Source organism: Lolium rigidum, chromosome 4 (genome assembly GCF_022539505.1).
Source record: "Lolium rigidum isolate FL_2022 chromosome 4, APGP_CSIRO_Lrig_0.1, whole genome shotgun sequence".
NCBI lineage: Eukaryota > Viridiplantae > Streptophyta > Magnoliopsida > Poales > Poaceae > Lolium > Lolium rigidum.
The window spans coordinates 180006990-180026662 of NC_061511.1; the positions used below are offsets into that span (position 1 = coordinate 180006990).

Sequence of the window (19673 nt, forward strand, 5' to 3'; positions counted from 1 at the left end):
GCATGTTTCAGACACAGTTTAGTACGTAGTATCGATATATCTAAATCTGCAATAACTAATATGGAAAGCACGGAGCACAAACGGACTGTATGTCTGCCTGGGGATCATACTAGGCTGCTGCCCGGTCTTGCAAAGGTTAAAAACTAATTTTCTAGGGTATAGCCTGTTAGTCTGTTACATGGCCTATGATAGTGTTCAATTAGCCCAATAGAACTTATTTGCCCATTTGCCCGGTCTAGGATGGGCCGCATGTTCCGCTGCTGGGAGGGAGTACATTTTTTTTTGAGGGAAAGCCACAACAACGTACTTTATTAATTATGCATCACAGAGTTCGCCAGTACACTTACAATAAAATTAGGAGGATCGTCGTGCCAAACAATTAACACCTCTCCCCGTATTGGCTTCCCTAGGACTATGAAAAAAACACAATTTTAGTAAAACAACGACACAACATCGAACACTCTTCATAAATAGCAGCAGCCAGACTTAGAGAATTTCCGCCTTGATTCATCACTTCAATAACATCCATGCAGTCGGAATTGACTTCAATCCTGTTGCATCCAACTAGTCCTGCCAGAATAAGACCGTCACGTAGAGCTCTTGCCTCTGCAGTTGATGGGTCAGAAATAAAAGGAATAAATACCACAACAGCTAGCCGCTATAAGTCTCCAACTGTCATCTCGAATAATTGCACCAGTACTACCAGAGCATGTGTCGGCGCAGAAATCCACATCAATAATAAGCTTCAGAAAGTCTTCCCTTGGTCTTACCCATCCGTGCCTAATAATTCCTGACTTCTTTCTAACTCTCGAGTAGTTCAGAGATAGGGCTGAAATGGCGTGTGCCGCTCTTGTCGGGGTTTGGATAGGCTCACCATGAGTAACCTTATACCACACCGTAACCGCTAGCAAATCATTGCGGTCTACCTCGGGAGGGAGCGGGGCAGTCGCTGTCTTGTCTAGCATTAAAGCTTCCAACGTTTCTCCTCCACTTGCTTCGAAGTTGCACACATGCAATATCATCTCTCCCATGCCGAGCTTGCACCAAATCCCAGTCACTCTCGAGCAAACGAAGAAAGCATGACGAATACTTTCACAATCAGTTTGACATAGTGAACATTAGGAGCTCTGAATCATATGCCTGTTAGCCAACACTCCATTACATGGGATAGCGCCCAATAACGACCTCCACATATGGATCTTGCTTTTTGCTGGCACATTTAGAGACCACACCGTTTTCCATACATGTAAGTTAGAAGACGTGCCATATCCAGATGTTCTCCTTAGTTTATTACCGTGTTGATGCTCCCACTCGGCGTAGTAACACGGCCGAATCAAGAATATGCCGGTCTTCGTATAATGCCAAGAGACAAAGTTCTGCACCATGCTTCTCACCAAAAGAATATTGAGAATTCTTTTAACACCAATTGACCAGAAAATACTTCTAAGAAGCTCCTCATCCCAAGTTCCTGTCTCTGCATCAATCAACTCAGATACTTTGGTGTAAACTATATTGCCTCTCCTAGTTGTGATCATTCTATTTGGACTCCCGGGAACCATTGGATAATTACATATATTAATTTGGGAGCCATCGCCAACTCTCCACATGTGGCCCCTTTTGAAAGTTTGGATACCCGCCAAAATACTTTGCCAAGTATATATACGAACTTCCCTTCTTTAATTGGCAATTTAAATTATCCCCTGAGGGATAGTACTTAGCTCTCAAAACTGAAGCGCAAAGTGAGTCTGGTTCTGAAATTAATCTCCACAGTTATCTGGCCAACATAGAAAGATTAGAACAATGTAGGTCTCTGAATTCCATACCTCCTTTTTTTTTTCGGCACACACATCTTGCACCACGCGAACCAATTCATATGGTTTTGTTGATCATCATCTTTGGACATTGCAATTATTATCCCTTTGATAATCTATTTAGGTAGCTTGAATACAGACATTGCAGATGCATGAATAACTTGAATGACGACTTTTAGAAGTGCCTCTTTCCCTCCAAAGGACATATTCTTCTCCTTCCACCCACTTAGGATCTTGCAAATTCTATCAATAAGTGTTGGAAGCAGTCCAACCTGTCCAGGCCCACAATAGGTGGCAGGCCAAGATACTTTTCCATGATTGCTTCAGTCATAATGTTAAGAATAGAACAAACCTTCACTTTTGTATCCACCTCCGTGCAAATGCTGAAGAAAATGTTAGTTTTAGCATCACTCACAAGCTGACCGGAGGCAGCACAATAATCATCCAGAGCTCTCCGGAGGCTTGTAGCATTTGCAGCATCAGCTCTCATAAGAATTAAGAAATCATTAAGAAAAAAGCCAATGAAAATTATGTTGGTTCGTTTGCCTAAGTACTGAAATGAATCAAATCCGAATTCAAAGAAGCAAGTGGCTACGTGCACGACATAATTAAGTTGTTTGGAATTCAGAAAATTAGACCCTGAGATTATGGTGGAGGAAAGCTCGGTCCACGAATTTCCGAGCAGTGTAGTCGCTCTCGGTTTTGCTGAAGCGGATCGAGCATCCACGCATCACGTACAGTGGAAACCGTTGCTAGCAGAAGCCTGCACGGCTGTAATGTTCGGTTCCACTGCTCCGATTGTTCTTCGCCTGCGCAGGTGCAGCCAATAATGTAATGCGGCCTCATCCTCATCGCATCCCACAGTAGAAGTAGAGCAATACTACCAGTAAGTAAAGCATCTCGTACCGAGGAGATAAGATAGGAGAACAAGTAGCTAATACCCCCTGCGCGCGATTACTTCCACATGCATCTCTGTCGATCGGTTTCGGTTCTTGCTTTCCCGGCCAAAATAATTCAATCCAGAAGATCGAGCACGCGCCTCACATATTTGACCCGTGTAGTTTATGCTGATGTTCTGCTGATCTCGCTTTAGCCCTTTCGCTTCTTTCCACTTTGTCAAGCGCGCAAATTCGATTCCTCGACCACGATTTAAGATTCTCATTAGGATTTAGGACTACTGAATTAGCAGAAATAGAACTAATTTGACTTGGAAGCTACAGCTACAATGTTTTCTGTCGTCTCTCCTGTCCAGCCCCAGATGGACCAGCGGGGAACTCGGCAGCTGCAGTTCACAACATGTGACCGAATGCATTCTACCGAACTGGTGTCACTTCCTGAGAGAGGGACGATTGTATTAACTAAACTCGGTCGATCAGTCGCGTGCCTGCTTCTAACAGCTCTGCAGGGTACGAATATATGCTTGTCACTCGAGAGCACAAGGCCGACAAGCGTGTAGACGTCGATCGAGAACTGAACTGCGCAAGTCGCTGAACGCATCATCCAGAAAGCTAGGCATCGGTTCGGCGTCGCGTGCAACAGCTGCGTACCGTACGTACATTCTCCGGTCGAGTGCAGACCAGCTGGTCTGTAGACTGTAGTAGTCGGTCCAACTATTTTTGACTCAAAAGCTATGGATGAGAGACAAGGAGGGGGAGGAGGAGGGCTGCGGTACTTCTAGGTACCACTTTTTCCGGCGACGGCGACGGCATAGGAGCAGGGCGGCCGCGGCCGATTCTAGGTGCTGAACCACCGCACCGAGATGAGAGAGGTGCGTATACCTATCGGAGGAATCCGGCGACAGAGGAGATGGAGCGATCGACGTACGTGTGGTGGTGGTGGGCGACGGGATCTCTGGCTGATTCTTCCCTCCTGCCTTCTGGGATGCATGATAGATCCTTCGCTGTTCAGTCCTGCCACTGATTAAACAAAGTAACAAACCACTAATATTTGGATAGAATTAGTGCTGCTAGCGCCCCGTACGTACTTCAACTTTAGCCCCAGAGGTGGGATCATGGGATGTCATGACTGATAAGACGAGACATGACGGTACGCTTTGTAAGAGTGGGTTGTTCATGCGACGTCAAATCCCAGGAGGTATTCTCGGGTGGTGACGTGCATGCAGGCTACCCACATTGTTTTTTTTGACAAATCTAACCCCTAGATGAAGATAATTCTTTGTCAGACTTCAGTGTGTGGAACTATTTCAAAATTTGATTTCTATGTTTCGGCGCCAACGTGAATGGAGCCGACGTTGTACAGGTCGGAGCCAGCAGAAAAGAACACAAAAGCACCATTGGTGGTTCAGGACCATTGCAATTGTCGCCGACCTCACTTCGATGCCATTTGACTTGGCGTCGACTTGCTTCGTCGGCGTCGTTTTTCCATGGCGCCAACCTACACAACTTCAGCTCTATTCTCGATAGCGCCAAAACGCAAGAACAAAATTGAAGATAGTTTCGCCAAGGGGTTAGATAAATAATTAATTTCGTCTAGGAGCCAGATTTGTTAGACAAATAGGCTACACATAGCACGGTGAAACCTTACTTTCTAAGAGCATGTCTAACAGGCCCCGTATTTTTTCGCCCCTTAAAACGCGAGTAGAGGGCCCTGTATTCACTTTTCGCCGGCCGAAAACTCGGACGAGCTAGCAGACCCCGTATCCCACCCCGTAAAACAGAATATGCTAGCTCGTCCGAGTTTTCAACCCCTCAAAACAGGGTTTTTTGACAAATTGCATATTAGAACCAACACACCATTCACATAAAATAAATGTTTTACATCACACAATAATCGTCTTAATTATTACAATAATGTTTTTCGGAAATGTCAACAAAGGTTCTAATGGAAGAATTAAACAAATAACAAATGTTTCACACATACAACAAATAGGAAATGAATGTTTCACACATACAACAATGGGAAATGAATGTAATAAATCATTGGCCATGCAACTGCCAATGGTGTTCAATCAAATCTTGGGTGAGCTGGTGATGAGTCTCGGCATTTTCAATGCCTCGATGAGCTGCAAGAAAAGTTTCAAGCCGATCAGGGTTCCTCTCGGGCTGCACTCGGGTGCCAACATTGTCATAGAAACATGGCAAGTTTAAACCTCTTTCATCTTCAATGATCATGTTGTGAAGAATCACACAACATGTCATGACATCAACAAGAGTTTCCTTGTCCCAAAACCTAGCAGGACCCCTGACAATTGCAATTTGCCTCGCAATCTTTGACGATTTTCTCGAAAAAAGTCCTACGCATTCGGTACCGTCTACGGAAGAGGCGGGGAGGATAGGTCGGTACCTCGGCGAAATAATCTTGCATCAGCTGCTCGTGGCCGAGCGCGCGGTTCCGCGGAATGCACATACGCCCCATCACGGATCCTTTCCGCTGATCCAGCAGCCTTCATGCGGTCCTCCGTTTGCTTCAAGCCGAACAGGAGCGAGCATCATCTCCGTCTCATCGTCGTTGAGCAGCTCGTCGATATCCGAATCGTCGGAATCCGACGACGACCAATCGGTGGACGTCGCGTCCAAATCCGCCATGTGCACATCCTCCGAAGCCATCTACCACGGTGTACCATACATCAGCCCCAAATCCGACCAATTTACCGGCGGCAACGAAGAAGAACGCGGCGGAATACTCACCGGCGGAGAAGACCACGGCGGGAGGGCGGGCGGCGCGCGCGGAGGGACGCGGAACTTCGGCGGGGGTGCGGCGGAGGTGCGGCGGGCGTCGACGAACCTCGACGAGGCTGGGCGGACGGCGGAGGGGCACGGATCTGACGGATTGCGGCGGCGGCGCGCGGGTGGCGGCGGCGGCGCGCGGGGAAAACGGGCGGGGGAACCGAAATGTCCGCGCGCGCTTTCGAATTGGGATACCGGCCGCCCACTATCCCCGCTCCCACCCCGCACAAGTAGGGGCGACGACCCGCCCCGTACTCGAAAACAGCAAAAAACGATTCGGGGGCCGTTTTTACGGGGCGTGCTAGACTGCCGGGTAGAGCCGAAACCCTCAAATCGGCGGTTATTATACGGGTTTGCCCCTTTTACGGGGTCTGTTAGACCTGCTCTAAGAATAGCCATTTCGATGGTCTTTTGACAATGTCCGGTCAAATTGAGTCTTCGGCCGTGACTTGATGATTATGTCGGCCTTGCTTGAAGCCGTATGCATCAATTTGACATAGGGTTGGGGTTGTTTTGTTTCCCTTTTCGGAAAAAAAATGTCGGATTGAATTTTAGGACTGATCTCATGATCCGACTGCATTTACGCACAGTTAGTGGACGAACAGGCGATGAGATTGCAGTGAACTGATGTGCCTACGTGCATCACGTGCAAAAATGGTGACCGTACGAGCAATTGGAATGGGGGTGCATCAGGCGATTTTGACCCCTCGGCGACCAACCGTACGTCCTTTTCTGCGTATCAGCGTATGGCCAGTGTGCTCCTGTGTACGGTCCGAGTCGGCCACTTCCGATTACAGACAGATACAGATTCTTGTCGCACACAGATTTCTAGCAGTAAGTACAGTACTACCTCCTTTAGGAGTTAGGACTATAAAACTGGTGTGTATATCTTGATTGTTAATTTAACCAACATAACATGAAATGTAAAAAAATAAAATTATATCATTAGAAAGTAAAACATCTAAACTTTAAATGATATTTAAAATATTTACTTCCTATTACACTACGGCAGAAGCTGGCTTTGCCGTGCGGCCATTTTTCACAACGGCAAAGGACTAATTTGCACGGAAAAGGCCATTTTGCACGGCAAAGATTAGACGGCAACGTTTGTCACGGCAAAGAATCTTTGCCGTGCATTTTGGCAAATATGCATGGCAAAGAATCTTGTCGTGCGAGCGTTCTTTGCCGTGCGCCCGTTGACTTTGCCGTGAGGCACTTCGTTGCCGTGCGCCGGACGTTCTTTGTCGTGTTAACTGGACACACGGCAAAGAGGTTTAGCAAAAATTTTTAAAAAATGGCGCCCCGATGCCACGCATGCTTGCCCACGCCCGCTCGTTGCGGCGACACTCGAGGATGGCCGCCACGTAGCTCCGGCGACGTCGTCCTCAGGTCCCACACCATCTCTGGGAGGAGTCGGGGACGAGAAGCTCGGGAACCGGAGTCGAGTGCCTTGCCGCCGCGGGAACCGGGGATGGACGCCGAGGCAGCCGGGGACGGGCGCCGAGGCAGGCCGGAGACGAACGCCGACGCGGGCTGGGGACGGGCGCCGCCACAAGCCGGGGACGGGCGCCAACGCAGGCCAAAGACGGGTGCCGCCGCAGGCCGGGGACGGGCGCCGAGGCAGGCCGGAGACGAACGCCGCCGCAGGCCGAGGACGGGCGCCGTGCGTGCTGTGTGGCCATGGAGCTCGGAGCCTCCCGCGTGTTGTGGAGTCTGGAGTCTCCCGCGTGGAGTCTGGAGCCTCCGAGTGCGCACGTATTAATAGCGTTTGGACTGGAGTCTCCCGGGTGTAAGGGCATGAGCAATTGTGGCATACACAACTAGCTGCTACATGTAAAAAAGTTGTAAGAAACAACATGGTGAATTTTATCTCTCCAATGGAAACTACAACTTTAGTCAGAAAAAGAAGAGAAGGGGCCCCACAAATATGACACTATGTATCTCTTTCTCTCTCCAAAAAGCATGCTTTTAGGACTGAAGATCCCACTTCTTGAAGAGGAGGCTGCCTCCTGATCCGAACCTACTTTGGACCACCCGAACCTAACTAAAGGCGTGAAGCATCACCTCTAGGGCAGTGCATTGGGCATGCCCTAATAGCGTTTGGTGTGGGCCAATGTGAGACGTGAGGTAGGCCACGTCAGCTATCCGCGTGCATACGGCCGTCCAGCTATACGATCATTCTTTGCCGTGCGCTAAATTGTAGCTTTGCCGTGTTAGCTTCTTTGCCGTGCGCTAATTGGGCCTTTGCCGTGCGCCACTGATCGTTTTACCGTGCAATGGTTCTTTGCCGTGCGCTGTTAGTCGTTTTACCGTGCAATGCCTCTTTGCCGTGCGTCCTCTCTGCTGATACATGGCAAAAAAATCTTTGTCGTGCAGAGCCGCACGGCAAAGACGAGGCGCACGGCAACGCCCTTTTTTCCCGTAGTGTTACTCGCCGACCTTATAGTTCCGAACATAAACATAGGGAGTACATTGCAACTCTCTTGATCGATGGCCATGTATCGTGGCCTTCCTTTCTTAGACACGTGCGTATGCAATCTTTTAAATCAGGACCGACAAATGAATGCACATCATTTCGTAAATATTGTTTTCATACACACATATCGGCCAGCATGACCCGATATATCTACCGGTATGGCCAATATTTGACCTCACATGTCCACAAATATACACGTAGATGCCAATGACTTAAAAGAAAAACATGTTGAAAACAAAGTTTGATATTTAAAACTTCATAAAGTTGAAGTGATTTTATGAAGTTAAAAACTTCATAAAATCGCCTAATTTTTTTATGAAGTTTAAATATTGTGTGGAGTTATAGGAGAGAGAGAGAGTAGTTGGGGTTGGTGCGGTATGGATGGAAGCTCGATCGTCTGTGATATGAGCTCTGAAACCGGGTCTTGTAAATTAGTCTCTCTCTCTCTCTCTCTCTCAATAAAGAAGACACACAATTCTTGTGCGCGTTCTTGACAAACAAACTTTATAAAATTACGAAAGTGATGCATTATGAGAGGAAGCTCATGGCGAGGGGAGAGTGGGGGTGTAAGGTGGGTGGAGGTCTGGGAGGAGGATACACACGAGGTCACTAGGTTCGGGCTACATGACAGTGGCGGAACCCTACTTCGTAATGAGTATGCAAATATCTCTTGCCCTATGGTAGACCGACTTAAATAGGTGGCCGGACCTAGGGTTACATGGAGAGTCCTAACCAACGAAGATGGTATGGTGGCTAGTATATATGTTATGTCTTGGACTTCAATTATCCACCTAGGCTTAGGTGACGGGCTCCGGACTTGGATCCTCCGTAACCGGATAAGCGCTGGTCTTGATCCTTGGCAACTAGCCTGCCCGGTCGGCATGTCGGCTATACCGTCAATGGGCCACCTTGGTTAGCCAATATTTCTCTATGATGTGGCTATACCCCTTTAGTATGTCTGCAACATAGCCCTCGACCCAGATCCTTTATTGTCTTGGAAATGCACTAGAGGTATGTCCGCCTTAAGTGTATTGGTTTATGTGGTCGAGGGCTATTTTTAAAATAATACATTTTTTTATTAAATTTCATTAATATTACGTAAATCAGGGAATTTGCAATAAATAATACTGCCTTGGCCAATAGTTGGCGTACTAGTTCCTTTCGGCCAACTGTTAGCCAATAAATATTTGGCTAACTGTTAGCCAATAACTCCCTGGCAATCCTATAGACCGTTGGTGGTATCACATCATCTGAGTAGTTGGCGAAGTGGACGCCGATTGGACTTATTGGCTAACTGTTAACCTACAAGTTCCTGGTAGTCCTATCGAACGATGTGGCAGCAACAGATTTCTTCTCCATTTTGCCGCCAGTTTTCTCACTTACATTCTCCCACCATTTCTTGCCGTATCTCGTCTCATTCTCCCGCCATATCTTGCTTTGTCCCGCCTCATTCTCGGCTAAGGGGAAGAGTGTTGCCTCAGCGAAGGGAAAGAGTGCTGCACCGGCGAGTCGACTCCGATGACAACTTCATGGCAAGCAGTAAGGGGAAGAGGGCGGTCTCTTCGAAGGGCAAGGGTGCTTTAGTAGTGTTAGTAATATTTAAGAATCTGTTCCTCGCAAACATAGATAGATAAACGTCTGATACATAGGTAAATGTCTGAAGAAAACATATGTAGATAGACATGCCTTAGGCAACATAGAGAAATATCAGCGACGATGTTTGGCACGGCGTGGAAGTCCAGGCTGAAAAGGTGATAGCGAATACATCTGTATCGGTGCCTAGCTGTGACGGGGAAGAACCACAGTCGAAAGAACTCTGCTGCTGCTGCTGCGATGGTGGTTGATAGAACTGTTAGGAACTTACTGGCTAATAGTTAGCCAATAAGTACTTATTGGCTAATAGTTCGCCAAAGGAACTAGTTGAGCAAGGAAGTATTATTTTTGCAAATCCTCTGATTTGCGTAATATTTGTAAAATTTTGATAATTGTTTTTTAAAAAAATTAGCTGGCTGAGGTATCTTAAAGGGTACCCAACTATTCATCTATGTTTAGCTTGACTCCAAACAAAATGGGCCAAATATGGCTGTGTTATATAGCTTAATTGGACTCAAATAACATAATTATGTATATTTATTATGTTATACATTGGAAGTAACTAGGATAATTTATTATCTTATATGGTGTGGATGAGATTTATTCCTTCAACTATGAATACGATATATTTAGGAAAATTTGAATGGTTAATTTATTCCTTGGATAAATCCTGGATGAGAATGTTCGTTCTTCTATATGCATGTAATATGGAAGTGTTTATTGTTTTGCTTAGCTCGAAACTAGATGAAGATCATTTCAGGCTGAGTAAGAACCATATTTTACCGTTGACTTTTAACTCGACTTAGTCTAAACTCGTTTGATTTAGTAAGAGCCGAAAGCTGAACCTAGTTTAAGAGCATCTCCAGCCGCGTTCCCCAAAGCGTCCCCTAAACCACGCCGGATTAAGCGTTTGGGGGACGTGTTTCGTTCGTGTCGCGTTTGGGGGACGTCGCTCCCAGCCGCGTCCCCCAAACGCCGCCCCGAAACATTAATTTTATATTTTTTGCATTTTTATTTCAATTTTCACAAACTAATACATAATTGGGAACGTGGTTTACAGGAAGACACAATTTGGAACATGGTTTTCCACAAACTAATACATATTTTGAACCATGGTGGACACAAATATAAAATTTTGCAAAAAAACTATACCAAACTAGGCCATGCATCGAAGGTTTTCTGTGTTTGCTGCTAAGAAAGAATACTCGAGGGCACACCCAGTCACCCAAACTGGAAAATCCAGCGGGAGATGGTGCCCTTGTTGGTTCTACCGATGAGATGAACATCCAGAAACTTCGGTGCACGTATTCGCTGCGAAGAAACAATACTCTTCATCATCAGTCGTCCTCCTCGTCGGTGTTGTCGCCGTGGTAGTCAGGGTGGCAGCGCGTCTCGTCGAAAACCTTCACGCTCATGTCCATGTCGCCAAAGTAGGAGAACAGGAGGATGAAGCCGGCTTCGAGGCTGTGGTGGCGCGCGAACTTCTCCCAGCCGATGTGGAGGTACATCTTGCCGCGCTCGTCGTAGATCACGTCGACGATCCACCGGTAGTATCCGCACGAAGCCTCCCGCAGATGCATCGTGCACGGGCGGTCGTCGCCGGCGACGTACTGAACGAAGGAGTCCGGCAACCTCTGGATGACGCGTGGGTCGCCCCTGAGGACGAGGACGAACTCGAACAGCACGCCCGGCTCCACGTCCATCTCCGACAATGAAGACGACGGCGTGGCAGGCGATGGCGAGCGTGCAGCTCTACCGCGGCCACGACCACGACCACGGCCGCGAGCTCGGCCTCCGCCTCTACCAGACATGGTGTCGACTCTTGTTGAGATGATGGCGGCTAGGGTTGGGGAGAGAGGCGCTAGGGTTTGTGTGTGAGAGGGACGATGCGAGGCGGCCCTTTTTATAGGCCGGAGGGAGGCGGGAGAGCGGTGGTGCTCATTAACGCTGGCACGTAGAGCTAGGCGCGACGAGACGCGTCGCTGCGCCTCTGCGGGAACTGCATCGTCGCTGCGCGCCAATAACTTCCGTCGCGAGGTAGGCGACGGTTAGGTTAAAATTTATCATGCCGCTGACGGGTCGGCCCCGCCACTCCCCGCCTCGCTTTTTGGTGTGTTCGGTGTCCCCGGTGCATCCCCTGTGGGGCGGGGACGGGCTCGGGCCGCCGGACACCGTATCAGGGCGCGCCGGACAAAATTTGGCTTTGGGGAACGCGACTGAAACCATTTTTTATCCGGCGGGCCCCAAATTGCTTTGGAGGACGCGACTGGAGATGCTCTAACTCGTTTATACTCCACCTTGTTTCCGGCCATACTAATCATTATATCCATATGTCAAGTTGTGGTGTTGTTGTCTCTCCACACACCAGAGCGCCATCCTTTTTCGTCGAAGCTAAGAGCCACCCATGGTATGCGTTCACATAAATGTTGTTCCTTGTGCCAGCTCAAAAATTGTACTATGATGTAAGGAAGCTAAAACAGACGCGGAAATTCAATTCGGCTCCCGGGTGCGTATGCTCCCTCTACTAACAAAACATATTTTGAAGTGTGGAAAAATTTTGACAAAAAATTCTACATGTATATCTCCATAATATATGTGTATGCGTCAAGTTTCACGAAAAAATAATATATTTTGTGGCCTATGTAAAAAAGAGAAAACTTATCCTGCGAAAAACATTGTTTTCAGCACTGAATTTTGTCTTTTTTACACACGTCACATGATAAGTTCATTTTTTATGAAACGACTTTGTGAGCGCGTAGCACGTGAAGATGTACGTGCGAATTTTTTGTTTCAATTTTTTTGAAATTTAAAATATGTGTAAGATGCATTTTAAAATATAGAGAGCATATGCTCCCATGTTCCAAAACACCACTCCGAGGCAGACGGGCCGTGACATCTTTGCTTTCAGGAGCATGTGCTTCCTATTTTTAGAATGACTTTTAAACATATTTAAAATGTTTACAAAAATCTGACAAAATTGTCTCATATACATCTTAATGTTTTATGTGCTCGCAAAGTTGTTTAACAAAAAATCGTTATTTTTTATGTCATGTGTACAAAAGAAAAAATCTTGTGCTAAAAAAAGCTCTTCGCAAGGATGTTTTCTTATCTTTTTTGCACATCACATAAAAAATGTCGATTTTCTGTGAAACTTGGCATTCACATATAGAATGTTGGCGTGGAATTTTTATTCAGAGTTTTTGACATTTTAAAGTGTATTTTTAGATAGAGGAGCATATGCATCCTAGACCAAAATTGGATTTCTGAAACAGTCGAGGTTAAAATGCAAAGAATCATACGATATTTTTTTGCGAAGACACAAAAGGAACATTTGTCATTAACACAAACACACCACTTGTCTAAGAAATACATCATTAATTTGACATTGGAATTTGGAAGTACTGCATTTTGGTTCCCCTCTATCATTTTCTGTTAACACGTACAATGGATCGCAAACAAAGAAAATTAGAAGCAGCGGTGGTACGCCGGCTGTTTAGAAGCAGCAATTACATACTAGGACATACATGCAGCCTTTCTATTTTCAATTTTCGGCGATCGTGTGATAATTGATCGGTTGATTAATTAGAGTATATTGGCATATTCTGTTAATGGACGGTCTGTGCATTCATGGGACGGCCCTGGATCAGTCAGTTGTGGAGAAGGGCTTGTAGACCTTTAGATCGGACATGATTCCTGCGATGGAGCCGGCGGCGGAGGCAATGGTGATGATGAGGCAACCGAGGCTGAGCAGCTGTAGGCAAACCCACAGTGAGCTCCACTTGGGTATCTTCTTCTGCACGATGTACATCTCCACGGGGAAGTAGACGGTGAGCGGCCAGAACCCGATGGCGCCGAGGAAGCCGACGACGTCGTTGAAGAAGGGCAGGAGCATGGACACCACGGTGGTGGCGACGACGAACGTTGACCGCCATGTGAGCCGGAATAGGTTGAGCTTGAACCCGGAGGAGATGATCGGGAGCTGGATCTCCCCCGTGATGAAGCTTGAGTCCGGCCACCTCTGCTGCGCCCACTTCTCTACGAAGGCGAAGAGGGGTTGGCAGTAGACCTGGTAGGCGCCGACGAGGTGGACGACGATGGCTGCATTGGCGATGTCGAGGAGCCAGAAGGGCTCGTAGAATCCAAAGCCGGTGAGGAGGTTCCCGGGCGCGTTGTCGCCGAAGGCGGCGTAGCCCATGCAGCCGCAGAGCATGTAGAAGAGCGTGGTGGTGGCGACGCTGACGACGGTGGCGCGGCGCATGACCTTGGACTCAGAGGGCGGTGGCGCGCGGAGGGTGTCCTGGATTTCGATGAGGATGAGGGAGTAGGAGTATGCGAAGGCGATGTCCCCGAACGCCTGGAGGCTTCGCCAGACCTTGTCCATGGGGGTGACGACGCCGATGCTGATGCCGGTGAGGCTGCCCTTGACACCCTTGTTGGCGACCACTTGGACGATGCCGAGGCCGAGGCCGATGGTGGAGTAGGTGAAGGACATGATGGCGGCGAGGATGGAGAGCCAGGAGATCTGGTCAAAGTCCGGGATCTGCGAGAAGAAGATCTCCGCCACGCCGAAGATGATCATGTAAGGCGTGCTGGAGATGTGGCACGGGTTCACGTGCCCCTCTACGTGGAAGCAGTTGGCTCGCTTGATCGCACTGTACGATTGACAAGCGACAATAAGCAAACAGATGTGGCACTTATACATGAGATTGAATATAAATATAGTGTCTAATCTCTTTTTTATCAGATCGGTTTTTTGTAAAATTTAACTAGTGCATTAATTTTATATGGTATCAGAGTTAAGAGGGTTTGAGTCAAGAGCCGCGCAATATTTAAAATAAAACAATTTTTTCTATGCACCGAATCCACGCTAAAGACTAAAATAGCCTAACTGTGGAGGAATATTGAATATAAATATAGTGTCTAGTTTCTTTCTATTGGTCTTTTGAAAAACTTAGCTAGTGTATTAATCCTATAATACAAAGAAGAAATTTTATGGAGGTTGGCTGGGTACTCACAGCATACTAATGGAGGCGGCGATGGTGTATCCGATGGCGACTCCGACGATGTTGGCGTATTGCAGGAAGCCGCAGATCTGGACCTTGACGCCACCTGCAGGACGAAACGACAAACAGAGTGAGCTCTGTTCTGGCTGTGCAATTGTGCATGCATGCAGGTACCAATCGCATGGAGGTGAGGACTTACTGAGGTTGGCGTTGACGGCGTCCATGTATGTGTAGTTTCGCTTGCCGGTGGTCTCGTCGCCGGAGCGGTAGCAGTCGGAGAGCAGCGCCGAGGTGTAGTAGGTGACGAGGGAGAAGAGCAGCATGACCGCGGGGCCGGCGACCCAGCCGAGCTGCGCAATGGCCCAGGCAAGCGACAGAACTCCCGACCCGATCACCGCGGTGATGATGTGCGCGCTGGCCGTCCACATCGTGCCGGTGCGCTTGAGGCGGCCGTCGTCGTCGAAGCACTTGGAGGCGGCCGTGTGGCCCTGCTCCGCCGAGCACACCTCCATGGCCGCCCCCTGGCCGTAGTGCTTGGCCACAGTGCCGTTCGCCCCCATTTCTACAGCACCCGAGCTAGCAGTGAGAACACAGGTAGCACCTCGGTTGCTGTAGTTGAATTCAAATTCTAGCTAGCAACCTAGCTATGCGACCGTTGCTGTATAGTAGCACCTGAGTCGTCGCGATATATAGCTATCTCAGCAGTGAGCAAGGGTGGCTGGCTGGGTTAGTGAACCAGACACGGAGACCGCGCGACTCTGCGTGGAATTCAAAGGCAGCTCGATCGTTTACCACTCCGCTATTTGCGAGGTCATATGCGAAGGAACGAACGAGTGAGTGCGCTGCGATGAATAGGGAAGAGTGGGGGCTGCCAATTTATAGGCGCCTGCCTGGAAGGTGGGTGGATGTTGGGGTTTTGCGACAAGGGAATTTCTCTAACTCCATGGGTATTTCGCATCTGTTCTCGGCGATCTTTTAAGTCGAAATGGATTGTTAAGGGGTGGCGGTGCATACATGCCCTGTGGTCTGTGCCGTGCCTTAGCTACACTGTGAAATTCCTGATGCTCCTCTATTATGTGGAGAATATGTCATGCGTTGTCTCGGCCACTTGGTCATGTCGCATACTTAATAGTACATGTAGGGTGCATGGCTGAGTGATGCCCATGCATGAATGGCGACCATTTGTCGTCTATTGCTACATATTTCTGGTCTCACAAACTAGACCTTTGGTGTGTGTACTTGGACTGTGGATCCACGTAGTGATGTAGGTAGAGATGCAAACGGGATCCAACTAAAATCTTTAAAATATTTTCTGTAAGTTGATATAATTACTGAGTTAATGCCCAAAAGTTTTGTTTTCGAAACAATGGACGAGGCGCCGTGGTGGACCGGCGAGAAAAAAACTCGGAGAGGTCCTGGGATCTCCGGTAACCATGGTCAATAGCGATTACCGGTCAAATACGGATGATATTCTCAAACAAAATTTTAATTTCAAACTCATTAATGTCTAAAACATTTTGAATGTTTGGAGTAGAAAGAACCAAAAGTTTTGGACAAATGGGTCGTGGTGCTCCATGAGATTATAGCGGAGGGGCGACACATTTTTTTAAAGGTTGGACTAATTAACAAATCATCCCAAATTCAAATGGACTAGGATATTTGCATGATAAATTTAATTACCGGCCGAGGGAGACAGAAATTCCGGTTACCGACCGGTAACCACGGTATTTCACTCGGCAACAAAATCACTGAGTGACACATAATAAAAACGTGGCTAAGTGCATTGGTTGGAGTAGTACCTATCGTCTCCGGGCACACATGTCAACTTGCCTCTAGCTCTGTCTCGCCACTAAAGCTGTAGCTACAATGGTCAGCGATAACAGCCGGCCTAGCTGCCCTAGTTGTTACACACGGCCCTACGTGCTGCACCGATCGTGCTAGCATCTGCATGCATGTGCGGCATGTGCTGCCACACAAGATCATCAAAAATATCTATGCCACTCATAACACAAGCTAACTCCCTGATTAAGGCGTAACACAGCATGGACTAGCTGCATTGCGTTTCTTACGTACCTTGCAAAAGTCGCCTCTTGTTGACCTTCTCCCCCACTCTTAAGATACACCAAAGACAAGTTCAAGGCTATAATATAACGTATGCCTGTCAAGAGATGGGGTTAAACTCGCTGTGGTGCTTCAAGTGTGCTCACTGGCAAGGTATTTATAGGGTCGGGTGTGCTGGCTTTAGAGTTCCATGCATGGTTGGATGATACTATACTGTCATTGAAATGAAGGGAGGTCCTAGAGGGTTTCCACCCCACGGCTTCTCGACCATCCTTTTTGCTCCTCCAGGGGAATATGTTCGATACTCCTCTCTGCCATGAGATTAAGTATAAGTTGATCGCCCACTAGGGATCGTATCATGATCTTGTTCCCGGATGGACCGATCATTCCGCTTGTACTGCATGAATAAGGGAAAGACTTTGTGGCGATGGTCTACAAAGGTCGAAATGTGTGGCTCCTAACGGCAAGTCAAGAGGGTAAGTGGTGAGAAATGAAATGTTGGGGATACTCTTTGCTTGGCCAGGGACATTTCTAGCTTGCTTGGAGTGATAATGCTAATCATCTAGAAATCTCATGGTTTTGCAATGAGGAACCAATTACTACGTACTTCTCTCTATGTTAGAGCATCCCCAAATAGTGTCTGGCATCGGCATCGGACAGCCGCTTCAGAGGCGCTGGCAAAAACTGCCGCGGGTTTGAGGCCGGCTGCCTAACATAGAGAGTCATCAACGATAAATAAATATTACCTAAAACATTCGATACCAAATAGTCTCACACAATAAATTAAATAATATTACAACAACTACCTATTAGTTTTTTATTAGCACACATGGTCATCAAGATCCAAATGAAAACATCTCACTCATCACAAATTTACCGGATCCTCTTCATCTTATCCTTGTTAGTATCACTAGCTTTTAGAGATCAAACAACATGTACTCCAGCATCTTCTAATCCTACTACAGTTCTTTCTTTTCATCATCCCGTTTCTTCTTCTCCTCTGGCAGCAAGTTCTTTTCATTCTCTATCTTGTTCAACTCAATTCTAGATTGCTCCTCACATTGATCATTCAATTTTGACATGTTTTGCTCCAACAGAAGTCTCTCAGTGGCACCCATTCAGTTCTTCAATCCCCCAATAAGCTAGTGTATTTTTTACCATCTTATTCTTCTATTCAAACAAATTCTTAACCAACTCAGCATTTTAAATTTTCTCCACATGACAAGGGAGGCCCGTTTCCTACTTACGGATGCTCCTAGATTGGGCTTGCACAAGAGGTGACTTGGGCTGGCACTTAGCAGAGTCGGTTCAAAGGAGTCATCAACGAAGACGCCAATGGGACTTGCCATTGAAGACAAGTAGCATAGGTCAAGTCGTAATAGCTAGGACTCCAAGGCCCATACCAACTTGGGTTACCATGTAAAGCCTAATGCTACTCCCTTCCTAAGGTGGTACAGGATGATCCCTAGAGGGAGACGAGAACTAGTTAGCACAACTTGCCTTAGCACTAATCGTATAGCTTGAGCATCGTTATTGCAATCTATAATCGCAGAAGCAGTAGTAGGTATTTAACTCCAGAGCACGGGCCAAAGCTGGGTACATCGTGTACTGATCCCGTCAATGGTATCACTCGGAGACTTCCTCCCCACCCTCGTAAGTCATCTCGTGTTGGCATCTGTCGTGGGTTTTCCACGGCAGTAGAAGAAGATCTCGGTGATCGACCTTGCCGAGCACACGGATGCAAACGATGTCCTTGGCCTCGATCCCGAGTGGCTCTAGTTCCAACTCCTACGCGTGGAGGATGTGGATGTCGCCCTTGCGTTGGCCCTCGCTAGCACGCCACCCGTGAGGACCACCACCTCCACTATAACGGCCCAGGATAATACCCCTATTAGATTTTTTGCATGTTGTTTTTCTTTTATGCATCATCATGTCATCATGCATCATATCATCCACAAGATTTTATCAAATAAAAATTATTTTGAACAAAAACTATTGTGTGTTTCCCCCTCTCATATGGTTTTTATAATAAACCCTCCCTTGTCATTCTTTTTTTTACCAAAACCCTAAAAGCATAGTTATAATACAAAATAAAATTATTCTTTTATTCTCTCTCTTTCTCCTCTCTGTTTGAATTCAAGTTAAATTTGAACCTTGTATGAAACCAGTTTTCAAATCAACAAAAGGAAAAGAAAATTTAAAACAAAACCCTAACCCTCTAACCCTGGACCCTTTCTAACCAACCAACCCAACCCATGTCTCCTCTCTCCTCGGTGGGCCTTTTGTTCTTCAGCCCAGCAACCTTCCCCGGTAGCCCATCTTTTCCCTCCTCCTCCAACCCATCTTCTTACTCGTATCCGTGCGCGAGCGGAGACGCTCCTCCCTTCGTCTTTTTCTCCAAGCACACATGCAGTAGGCATGAGCCCCTTCCTGGTTAACGTCAACTTCCCAACCACCACCCCCGCTCCCCACCTTCACCTGCTCCCACATGAAGCCACCCATTGCCTCACTTTACCGGGACCACCGCAAGCATCTCTCTCTTATCCTCCTCGCCATGCATCTCTTCCCCTCCATCTTTATTCTGCTCCATGAAAGAAATAGAGAGGGGGTACCCCTGCAAAACACCGAGTGCCACCGCCGCAGTCCACTGCCGCCCGACCATCTCCGTCCACCCCAAGAGACGCCGCCACCATCATTCGACGCGCCTCTCCGCCACGCATCTACTGGTGCAAGTAAATCGAGTCGGGAGCTTCTCAAATCGACGCCGTGGTCAATTTCCTCCCCGCCGGCTGCCGCGCTTCATCGACGACTCCGGCCACTACGGTCCTCCCTCGGCTAGTTTGAGCCCACCTACATGATCCTTGTACTCTAGCGCTCCTCCTGGACCTCTCCTTTGTCTCCTTATCTGTCTCGTTTGCTTTCCCAACAGTGACTATCGATTCTCCCTATAGGACCACGTCACCGACCTTCCTCCGGTGGCCCCTTCAACCCCCACCGCCACCTTCCGGTTCACGGAGTCGAGGCGCATCTGGAGCGCTTCCAT

The 19673-nt window shown here is 47.6% G+C and overlaps 1 protein-coding gene across 2 annotated transcripts; it reads right to left on the reverse strand.

The window, feature by feature from the left end:
- Positions 1-12887: 12887 nt before the first annotated feature.
- Positions 12888-16749, reverse strand: LOC124706474 (amino acid permease 4-like). Of its 2 annotated transcripts, none has more exons than XM_047238138.1 (4): positions 16643-16749; positions 14769-15131; positions 14582-14675; positions 12888-14218 (listed from the first exon to the last, which is right to left on the reverse strand). In XM_047238138.1, the coding sequence occupies exons 2-4, from the start codon at positions 15127-15129 to the stop codon at positions 13210-13212; spliced, it is 1464 nt and encodes a 487-aa protein (XP_047094094.1). In that variant the 5' UTR covers positions 15130-15131; positions 16643-16749; the 3' UTR covers positions 12888-13209. The 2 variants fall into 2 exon arrangements, with proteins under 2 accessions (XP_047094094.1, XP_047094093.1); XM_047238137.1 differs by lacking the exon at positions 16643-16749 and adding an exon at positions 15242-15369.
- Between the last annotated feature and the right edge of the window lie 2924 nt (positions 16750-19673).

Bases quoted from the DNA above. Each gene is read 5' to 3' on its own strand.
- LOC124706474 (XM_047238138.1), bottom strand. From the start codon at position 15,129: ATGGGGGCGAACGGCACTGTGGCCAAGCACTACGGCCAGGGGGCGGCC. The intron at 14,676-14,768 runs GTAAGTCCTCAC...TTCGTCCTGCAG, and splicing joins CGCCGTCAACGCCAACCTCA to GTGGCGTCAAGGTCCAGATC. The intron at 14,219-14,581 runs GTGAGTACCCAG...TCAATCGTACAG, and splicing joins GCCGCCTCCATTAGTATGCT to TGCGATCAAGCGAGCCAACT.